This window comes from Fukomys damarensis, unplaced genomic scaffold, assembly GCF_012274545.1.
Source record: "Fukomys damarensis isolate Sample0158 unplaced genomic scaffold, DMR_v1.0_HiC HiC_scaffold_23, whole genome shotgun sequence".
In the NCBI taxonomy this organism is placed as follows: domain Eukaryota; kingdom Metazoa; phylum Chordata; class Mammalia; order Rodentia; family Bathyergidae; genus Fukomys; species Fukomys damarensis.
The window spans coordinates 4084058-4095262 of NW_022900935.1; the positions used below are offsets into that span (position 1 = coordinate 4084058).

The 11205-nt window shown below is 47.4% G+C and overlaps 1 protein-coding gene across 4 annotated transcripts in view; it reads left to right on the forward strand.

Moving 5' to 3' along the window:
- Otud3 (OTU deubiquitinase 3) overlaps positions 1–3440 on the forward strand; it is a 29063-nt gene extending 25623 nt beyond the window's left edge. For 3 of the 4 annotated variants that reach the window (XM_010614243.3, XM_010614246.3, XM_033767501.1), the window contains one exon: positions 651–3440. In XM_010614243.3, coding sequence (XP_010612545.2) covers positions 651–827 — 177 coding nt within the window. In that variant the 3' untranslated portion in view covers positions 828–3440. Of the gene's footprint in view, positions 1–637 lie in introns of all 4 variants that reach the window. The other variant, XM_010614244.3, reaches the window with a different exon arrangement.
- Positions 3441–11205: the final 7765 nt, after the last annotated feature.

Below are 11205 nucleotides of genomic sequence, written 5' to 3' on the forward strand. Positions count from 1 at the left end.
GAGATGCTTTCCAGAAAAGTTGTACATTTCCCTCCTGCTTCCCACTCCCACAAGTAGATGTGACATCATTTTACTGAATTTGGAGCTCATTTAAAAGACATTTATCAAGAAGTTCTGAATTTATTATTTCTTCTTTGTTTTTTGAGACAGGGTCTCACTATGTAGTTGAGACTGACCTGGAGCTCACTATGTATGTAGCCCAGGCTGGTCTCGAACTCACAGTGATCCTCCTGCCTCAGCCTTCCGAGTGCTGGGATTACAGGCGTGCGCCACCACGCCCAGGAAGAAGTTCTGAATTTAAAATGCTACCTATGGTAAAAAGCCATAGGCAGAGGCAAAGATGTGAGTTTTGAGTATTTTATTATATTTACCTGGGCTCCTAAAATAGGGAAAAGGCCCCCTGCCCTTATGAGTGTTGTCTCTTTAGGTCACTTTTTGAATTGGTTTATGAGGAGAATGGGATTGATTTTGTCTGCTAGTTCAGATATACAAAGGGATATGCATTTCGGTGTAAATTGGAGCGATAATGGAAAATAGATAGTTTTTAGTCCCTTAGGCTGGTTCTGTTCTTGCTGAGAAGCAGTCCAAACCCTGTGCATCTCCTCGCAGCAGGCAGCATGCTGGCTGACTTGAGCAGTGTTCTCTTTCAGGTCTCAAACAAGCACAGGAGGGAGCAGCAGCGGCTGGAGAAGAAGAAACGACAAGAAGAAAGGCATCGTCTCAAAGCCTTGGAGAGCAGGAGCAGCCACAGGGACAACAACAGAAGTGAGGCAGATGTGAACGCACAAGTCACCTTGGTGAAGACCTTTGCTGCTCTGAACATCTGACTCGGGCCTCCTGGGAACTGTGAGAAGCAGAGGGAAGACGGAGTACGGCAAGCCAGGCTTTCCAGTGAGGCCATTCTTTGACAAAGTGAAACATAACCGACAAAACCCACACAGAAAGAAATTCACACTGAATTAGTTTCCTTCAAGCTTCCTCTTTTTTGTAGAATTTTGTCAGTGCTGTGTTTTTGTTTCATGAAAATGCAGTGAAGCCATTCATATTCTGTAATACCAACTTAAAATACTGAGTTTTAGGGGTAGATAGGTGAGGAAAACCTTTTTAAGTGTGGCTTTATTTGCCCTCGAAATCAGAGTTCATTGACCATGGGATCTTCCCTTAACTCATGGGGTGAGTTTTGCTGTAATTGTTCATGAAGTAGTTTAGAGTAATTATTAGAAATTCAGAATGTTAAATTAGTTTCTCTTTCAGACAGATATCAACATACATAGGGTGGCTTATAAATGGTTTTTATCTCAGGAAAATAATTAGATTTAATTTCATTCTTATCCAGGTTACTCAGAAATTAATTCAGATAGTGTTTTCCCAAAGTAATGCAATATCAGGGGTGGCCTGCAGCTGTCTGGGTAGAAATTAAAGAACTGTGTCTCTCTCCTTCCTGACTGATGTCATTTCAGATGGTTTCATTGGAACTCAAGCCATAGGATGAGTGCGTCTGACTGTCAGGGAGGCCTGGACTCTGCTAAGAAGTTGGCAGTGGTATTGTTTTGGGTATTGTCTCCCAAACAACTAATGTAGCACTACTTGTGAGGCAGTTCTGGGATTCTGATTATCTGTGGAGTAGAGTTTGTGGTTGTAAAGTCGGGACTCCTGAGTTTCTGCCTAGCCAGAGCCTAAAAATTACTCGTTTTTATAGGAGGGGAAGTCTAGAAGGGTATCTGAAGTGTTTTTGTGTGTTCTCAATTTAAGTAATGGTGTATTCTTCCCGTTTATTCTAGACTTCAGAGAAGTAAAAGGTTACTTGACCATTTAGGTCGCTACATTTTCTTAGTGTTGTAGAAATGAAGTCCCTAGAAGTTGACATTTATTTATTTTTATTTAAGCCCCTCTGGGGATTTTGATGTCAGGAAAACTCCAGCTTTGCCTGAGGCTGGCGATGACTTAGGTTAGACCACCAGGGAAGGGGCCTCCCTTGGTTAAGGCCCGCAGTTGACTCCACAGTTCTGAAAGAGATTGAGGCAGTACACAGATCACATTCCCGAAATGGAGTGGGGTGGATGTGAACTTTAAAATTGTCACATGTGAGGTAGCCAGTCCTAGACAGGGTTCTTTGCCTTCTGGGAACCTAGTATTTGGGTAGATAATGTATCCTAACTCAAAAGGTAAATGGTTTGTTATCTCCTTTACCCCTAGATTTCAAAATTGTAAGAGTGGAGGCGAAGGGAAATATGCAGAGTTCGGTATGTGTGGGTTATGTCATTATCTGTGCAGGCTCTGGATCTATCGCACTGTTACTGTCAGCATCCTGTTTGCTTTCTTCAGTTTTAATGACATCTTTCATTACTTTGTTTTACTTTGGGACTGTGTGGTTGGAGCATTAGAAGTCTGTTGGAATTGCTCCCAGGACGTTGTAACGTGGGCTTTTTCCTGGTGACAGTGAACCACAGTATTTCACAGATTTTAAAACTGCACAGCATTTTTTCTCTGTACGTTGCTGAGTACCACCTTCGAGACTCTGGGACTCAGTCCAAACAAAGGAAGGCACTCTGTTACCCTCCTCTAGGGGTGTGGATCGGGTGCTTGAGGATCGAGTCTTCTCCCTTTCACCTCTAGGCAGGTTCCTGGCTGGCTGAGCCTCTCCGAGCGAACAGCTTTCTTACCTCCTTTGTACTGCTTAAGTGCAGAAGACCAGTTCCTCTCAGAAAGATCAAGACTGTGTACCAGAAACTCAGAATTCAAAGTAGAAATAGTGTACAGGAGGCCCATTGTCAACAGTAGTAGAATTGCTTTATTAACTTGGTTAATGAAGTAGCCTTGGGCCTACTGGGCTTTTGAAGTTTTTAGAAGCTGCTAAAGTCACTAGACAATATGGGGAACATTTATTTATAAATTACCTACTTCTGATAATAGGCTTTATCATTTCTGGGGTATAGCGACAGTGGTTTTAAAAAACGAATCCAATGGTTTTAGCAATCTTTTATTACCATTTCACAGCTTTCAGTTGTTTTGTGTTTAGTGTGTTAATTATTAGAAGTGGGTACAAGCATCCACCTTCCTTGCTACCTTCTCAGTAAGCGTCTGAATTTAGACTTCGTTGCCGTAATCTCACTGAAATGAGAGACAGGGAACCTGGAGGCCTGGCTGCCTCAGCACGCGATCGCTTCTTCGGCAGCCACATTGGAGGCCCTGCATGGTTGGTTTTTGGGTGACGACGGTTTTTAGCTGATTGTTACTTGCGTGGGTCTCTATGGGGACTGAATGCAGCAGCTTCCAGGGTCACATCTTGGCTAGAAAGGGTTAATTCAGGGCGAGATTGTCTTGGTGGCCTGCATTAGAGCCCGGAGAAAGAGGGGCAGCAGTGGTGTATAGCTGCTCACTGGCCTTACCAACTACATACAAAGGTTTTGTGGATTTTAAGAAAGCCTTTTTTTAAAAGGTCAAAAGAAGAGAAAAAAAAATGTTAAAATGTTAGCGGCAGTGGCTTTGAACTAGAGGTAGATATATTAAAACAACATAGAACCACAACTTTTAAATAGTATAGTTGCCACCAGGAGATATAAATGTATATGTACATTTAATTTTTCAGTGATATAAACATGCCCTTTCTGGAAGAAAATCTGCTTGAGGAATTGTGGTAGAAGAATCCTCAGTGTTAGAAGTTGTCAATAGTCTTCATGAGCTCTGGAACACTTCTGAGCCTTCCTGGTTACGAGGGCTGGGAAGTGGGCTCTCCCATGTGGAGCCGCTGGAGCTATAACCCTGCCTCCTTCCCTGGGGAGAGGGTACAGCATGAAGCTGGGCTGGGCTGGGGCGTCCTGTGCAGGTGAGGTGAGCCGTGAGCACGTTATGTGGTTGAGTTGGGTGGACTTCGGCAGTGAGGCCCTGTAGTCAGGGTGCAATTTTTCCCCTTCTGGAAACTAGAATCTGCCTGTGTTTTACTGGACTGACATAGGATGCCCTCAGTTTACCTCTGAAATGTTCAGCTTCAATATTTTAGTTTGACACAGAGAACACTTGAAACCCTGGTCAGAACTGACGAATTCCCATCCGACTGGGGGCACTTTGTGGGCAGGGAGAGAACGGGGCTTCCTGATTGTGTTGCCTCTGTCGCCCTCCTCATGCCCATGTTGAGTAGATACATAGCTCTCACCTCTGTACCTCAGTGCACGCTCTGCTCTCCCGGAGCCTCAGGGTCTGATGCCTTGTGTCAGTTTTGTCATTCTCGTTAGTCAAGGTTTTACTCACCTTCACTCGGAGACCAGGGATTTGCTCAAACTCTGGGCCTTCCATGGTCCTCTGAGCTCATTTAAATAATGGGATTTTTTACAAGTTGTGTTTCCCCGACTCTAAAGCAAGTTGTACTTTCCGGCTGTCATCCTTGAATTGAAGTTCTAAATGATAATGAAGTTATGATACATCTGCCCTCATGTGTTAGAAGGGGAAGGTTGAGCATTTCTAGTGATGGAGATAAGACCGAGTCTCCATGGCAGGCATGTGTCCAGTGTGTCACTCCTGCACCACAAAGACCATGCCTTGTGGATGGCCTGGCCCTCCTGGTCTCCCAGGTAAAATTCTCTTTCAGAGCCTTAGGCTCTTTGCAATTTCTTCCAAGCGTTCTTTGTAGAGCCTCTCTGTTTAACTGTTCTCATAAGGACTACTTTGTAGCTCAGTTAAAATGTTGAGTACCCTTCCAAAGTTACTTGAGAAGGGGCTGGTTCAGTGCAAGGATAATTCCCACGAAAGTACTTACTTTTGCACAGTGAGCTTAAGCAGGGCATACCCACGATTTGGAGTTTCTCCTTGCTGTGCTGGGCTTCATGGAAGCTCCCGATCCCTGGAGGAAACCTCTGGGGTGTGACTCCTATCCTTTGCCTGTTAACATCTAGCAGGTCCCTGATGCCAGCTGTCCATGACAATCAGGCTCAGTCACAGACCTCCGCCTGGGGTTTGATCCCCTGGCACGTCTCTCAGCTGACACTTGAGCCAAGCTGATGTGAGGCTCCTAACATCTTCCCACCTCTGGGGTTCAGTTTCTACGACATCTGCCCTCCCAGAGTCCCTCTCCAGCACTAAGCACAGAGGAGGGGTGAAGAGAGCTGGAGATCAGACTTAGCACCTCTGTGCTCTCCTTCCTGCTGTCAAACTGCTGATGTGCTCAGTTCCTCTGGGAAGTTGGGCAGGAGTGTCTGGGGAAGGGGCCTTCTCTTTGTCCTAATTGCACTATTCTTGTTCTAGCTTCGGTTTGAAGATATTTAAGACCTCTATGGGGTCATGATCCGTAGACTTAGCAAGTCTGCCTTAGCTGTGGAGCTCGGGGTGAGAAACACGACCATGTCTGATGTCCATAGTTCCTTTTCCCTAGGCTGTTTCTTTCCTCAGATTGTGTTCACCTGAACCATTTTATTTTTTATTTACCAAAGTACTGTACTGGGCTGTTTGCAGTGTTTTCAAAACCAAATGTTTCTTTTTGTGTTTTTAATCTTCAATACTTGGTGCAATAGAAGCTGCAAAGATGTGCCACTTATCTATGAAATGGAGTTTTGTATACCAGTAAATTCCTGTTTAAAAACAAAGTTTCAGGCTGCATGTGTGTTTTCTGTATTGTGGTGTTGGGGGTTGAACCCAGGACTCTGTGCACTCTAGACAGGCAGTCTGCCCCTGCGCTGTGTCCCCAGCTCGAGTTGTCTTATCAACATCGGGCCAACATTTGAGTGAAGGAGAGGGACCACGAGAGCATGCTGGGAAGTGTCCTTGTGAGGGATCTTTGCTCGCAGGTCGTGCGCGCATGTGTGTGTGCTTGTGGGTTAGGTGGTGTTCTGGTTCCATGGCCTCTTGGGAGCTGGCATCGATGAAGCTTCACTACAGGTAAGTGGCCACAGCACACATCGGCATACCTAAACCCAGTACCTCAGAGCAGCTCTGTGTTACACAGCTGTCGGCACACTGAGCGCTGTCAGGTGTCACTTTGGGGTTTCTCTAGGGCCCTGAGTTGGCTTGATCCAGTCTGGGAGGAGGCTCTTATCCTCAGTCACACCTCGACAGCAGTGACTGGGACAGACTCCCCTAGAAGTGGCCCACAGAGGAGCAAGGAGAACAGTGGATATAGAAAATCAGGAGGAGGGGCAGCCCCAGGTCTTCCAGCAGGGCCAGTCCATGTCAGGTCTCCGGCCAGTCAAGAGGGGCTGGGGCTGGCTCACTAGACCTCCCTGTCCTTATGACTGACCTCAACTCCTCCTGTTGCCTGTTTTCAATTTTGTACTCAAAATGCAGCTTTCTGAATTGGCTCTTTAGAGCAAAAGGGCCAGAAAATATTCTGGTTACTGGCAGAGAAATCCGCCCATCCTCACTTAAACCTTCCTCATGTTATTTTAGACTCAGTCCACACGCGAGACACTGGGCATCTCGGGGTGAACATAAATTATCCAGTTTCTGAGCCTCTGGGGTTCATTCAGGAGGATCGGGTAAGGGACCAGAGTGATGTCTCAGTTTAAGTCCCGGCCCCATTGCAAAACTTCAGTGGCCTCAGTTCCATTCCAAGAGTTCAGCTGGGCCAGGTCCTCTTTCCTGGGGGCCAGAGGGGTTTCATGTCTAGGGTAGGGGACCTATCAGGCCTTCTAACAGGGAGGCTGGATGAGTCAGGATGGAGTGTTTTCAAAACAGGTGGGCACGAGTGGTCATGCCCTTGTTCACAGGTCCCTTCATGGCAACTGCTCACGTGTGGTTCAGTACCAGGGCTTTCGAGTTACCCATCGGCCAGAAACTCCATGAGCTCCTGGTTACCTCCCCTCACTGCACATTCGCAAAGTATTGTGGCTTGTACAATACTTCCTAAAATGCCCTGTGTCGGTGTGCTTCTAGCTGGGCAGCTGGAGAAAAGTACTCTCAGACCATAGTTAGGCAGAGATTTACAACTCTTTGATTGAAAAGGGTTGAAACCAGTCCCGCCACTTGATAGATTCTGTCTTGGTAGAAGGAAGCATTTCCAACTTACTGAATAAGCTTGTTGGAACTTCCCTGTGGTATAAGGACACTCCTTGATGCTGTGCTTGCTGAGTGAATTCTAAAAGTCCAGTGTACTCAGTCTAGCCTGCTGAGTTTTCAGTGTGTGGCATTGGCTCAGCCATGCACTCTGACCTGGGACATCAGGGAGAGCAGCCCTCCAGGGAAAATGCTGTGTTGTCTTTGCAGCCGCTTTCACCTGTTGGGCTTGGGAACCATAAGATAAATGAGGAGCGCTCAGCTGGTAGTGTAGTAGCCCAGAGGCCGTTCTAATGAATTAGTACAGCATTTATCCTATCTGTAGTGCCGCTTCTTTGAATAATTCCGGTTGTCATATGCCCATGAATTCAGCTGAGCAGATCCTTCTTTAGCTTCGGTGTAATGAATGCAATAGGGGAGGCAAGAAATAGAGGGGGATGGAACACAGATGGGGTGTCTGTAATGTCCCTGGCACTTGAATACATCGTCTCGGTCTTCAGACCATCAGTGAGGCTGAGGCTTCTATCTACATTTCACTGACGTAAACAACTGGCCTGAGATCACACCTTGGTAACAGGCAGGATTTGAACCCAAGGCCACTGCCTCCACTGTAGAGAAACCAAGTAAGTGGGTAAGCAGCATTGGGAAAGATCTAAACACAGGGCTGGGCAGTTCAGAGGAGGTTGAGTCTCCAGTTGGAAAGGCGAAATCTGTAAAGCACTCAATGCATGTGTGAGCAAAGGAAACGGGTGAAGAGAAGCTGCCGCATGAAAGAAAGGCACAGGGTAGGTGGGCATGTCCACGATGGGTGGGAAGGACAGATAGCAATGGTGGGATTAGAGACAGAAAGTTGGAGCCCAGCCATGGTTTGGGGGGACGGGGGAGAGCAACGCGATGGAAATGAAGCCATCAGTGGCCAGGGTAGAAACTAGATGGAGGATGGCGGTCCGAGAACCTTTGGTCCTAGTACCTCCTTAGCTTTGGCCTAGAACTGCCTTGAACACTTGGCATCTGTTTGTCAGTTGAATGGATCTTAATTTTTCTGGATCGCCAGCATCCAGCAAAAGTCCAGAAGCATAGTTTATATGACACTTACCAAAGAAAAAAATGAACTTTAATAAGGTACTCGGTTCAGTTCCCCAGTGGTGACAATGCAGAGAGCCCCGAAGGAGCAGACAAGTGTCTGTGAAATCGTAATCACTCTTTGGTTAGCTCAGAAATTCCATCGTGCTTTCTAAGCACTTACTCATCAAGTTAATTGAACACACTTCAAACAGCTTTTGTTGGAGGCTAAGTAGAAACAAAGCAAAACCAATATAAAGCCTGTCATCAAAACTGGAGAGGTGAGCTAGGAAACACTCCGGTAACAACATCCCCTCCCCAGCCTTGCCCCACCCATCCGTCCGTCTGTCCGTCCGTCCGTCCAGTGAATGGATACACATAAAGCACCTAGAACAGTGCCCTAAAAATACCAAGTGCTTAATACATGTTACCTATTATTGTTATGCTGTTTCATTCATTCATTGATCCATTCGTTCATTCACAGGACACAAATACGCATCATGTTTGTAGTGGGCCTATAACCGTGCTTTCGTGTACACCGACTCATTTAAATCTTGCCACAACCAAATTGCCAGAGAAATGTCACTGTTCCATTTCGCAGATGTAGAGATGAAAGTTGTAACCCCTTGGAAGCGTGCCTTAGGTTTTCATATGTAGTCAGGTCGTGTTGGCCGACTGATGCTGATTCAGCAGGTCTGGGGTCAGCTCAGGATTCCTGCCTTTCTAATAAGGTGCTGCTGCTATCCATGGGCCCCGCCGAGTATTGAGGCCTCCAGCACGGTGGGAAAACCAAATGGTGGGGAACCTGGAGCCCCTGACTTCAGGTTCAGGAGTCTCCTTTCCTTTTTCAGTCCTGTTTACAAGTCTGTGGCTGGAAGTCAAGGGGTGGTACTGTGGATACACACATGTGCGAGTGGAATGTAGACAGACTACTTGATTTCATTCATTGTTCATTTATTGCACCCTGCACAAACAAAGGATAAGACTGGTCTGTAGCCAAGCAGCCTACAACTTGCTTGGGGAGAAAACAAAGAGTCAGGATAGGCCACACGGAATTCTTGTTCCTAACTTGTAATTTTCAGTTTGTTGAACAGTTCCACAACTATAAGATCACCGGGTACTCATCCTGTTGTACCAGAAGTCCACGGTGCCCGGAAAGAACCTCTCCATCCCACCCACATCGGCGTTTTCCTGAGTTTCTTGTTTTGGGGCAGGAACTATCATTGTAAGGTTGTTGCGAGGTATTCTCTTGGTGATCTCTCAGCATATTTATTATTGAAAACAAACACCCAGAAGTTTACCTGGCCCACAAGCATGCTGCCCACTTGAAATCCAGGTATAAGACAAATTCAGGTTTCTGCCTAATACAAGATGGCACCAGAGGGCGCCCCACGACCACTTTTCCTGACAAATGCTGGTCTTGCTTACCCTCAGTGTAAGCCATTTTTGCTCTGAGACACCGCCTGCCAGTGATTGGAGGGTCGCAGCGGCAGAAGCACACATACACAGGTCCACCGCCAACTTCACGTGTTAGCACGGAGCTTCTTCACCTTTTGAAGTTCATGGCAAAACATCTCTCTGATTTCTTAGTCCTGACGGTTGTGCACAGGTCATGAGAAGGATGAGGGAGGACCATGTTTTCTGGGCTTGGGCTGTGAGCTTTGCCCAGCATGGCACATTTGATACCCTTCGTCTCCTTAAGTCAGTTCACCTTGTGGCTTGCGGAGTTGCTGTAGCTGTCGTTGGGAGTAAAACCTGCTAAAACACATTACTCCCAGACTAGGCTGTGTGCCTCTTCTTGGTGGGAATCCTTTAGCCTGTGATGTTGAACTCTCCTCCTCGCTGTCTGGAGTCTTACCAGCTTCATCTTCTCACAGCTGACCTGTCTGGGACCCCTGGTCTCTCCAAGGTGGCAATTGTAGGATGTTGGTAGGTGATGCTACTTTTTTGAGGAAATGAAGGACCCAAGGAGAGGGCCCAGGGAGAGGGCTCCCCTCCATAGGGCATCCTGTCTCTGACCCCCAGGTGCCTATCATTGACAAAATGAGCTAGATCTACAGCTGCTTTTCTCCCTAAAGCAGTTTTTGCCAGTGTGCGTGTTCTGAGGCCTGACGATGGGGAATAATATTTTTAGGTTGATATTTTTCATGCTTTTCACATTAAACCATACAGCCAGAAATATCCCTCCCAGGAATTGGCATGGTTTTCTTGGGTAAGATTGTAGAAGATTAGAGGAAAAGAGTCACAGAAACTTAACTGTTGTGGAAAAGTAAAAGGACTTCATGTTGGCACTGTAGACAGGGGCCATGGTGCCGGACTTGTTTCCACTGCGTTCCAGTGTGTAGAATGGAGCTGGCACAAGGTAGGTGCTCAAAATAATGAATGAATGAATGAAACGGTAGGCCCTAAATCCTAGGGTGTCAGAATCTGAGAATCAAAGAGTATTCGGGAAATTATAGGGAAATACTGTTCAGTTCTTCAGAAGAGGGATCCTGGGGGAGGGGGAGCGAGCTTTGTGGGTACCAGAGGGTCCCATGGCTCCTCCCCGGGGGAGACAGGGAAGCCCAGGAAGCCACAGCCCAGGAGTGCTGTGGGAAGGACAGGTGTGCAGGAAAGGAATTTCCCAGAGGGAGGGCTTTGGTTCTGAGCTTCCCCTGGCCTGGGATTACAGCAGTCAGAGGCTGGGCCGAGGAGATGGGCAGGGTGGGGTGGGTCCCGTGCACAGCTTGTTGGGGTAATTGACATATTTGTGGTCGAAGGTGTCCAGGTTCTGGCGGAAGCAGAGCGCAGCCTCCTTGTCACACTCGCAGGTCTGCCTCTGGCATGTGGTCCTGCCGGCTGCATGGGACAAAGTCAGAGACTTGTGGATGGAGGTTCGGGCCTCCCGCTCTCCGACACAGATGGGGCGGCTCCTGGATGCCGGTGGGTCCCTGATCTTGACCCCATCACCCACCCCACGCTCATAGGAGTCCCGGCTCTTGGGGGATGCGTCAGGGACTGGTGAGGGGCAGGGGCAGGGCATGGGAGGGCCTGCTGGGGCCCAGGATACTGAGCTGGCCAGAAGTTGCTCTTGTGTCCTTTCTCCCCCAAGTGCACTGTGATGGCCCTTAGCTCTATCCTGCACGGCAATTACTCACTATCACCTGCCCATTTTGTGGGTAC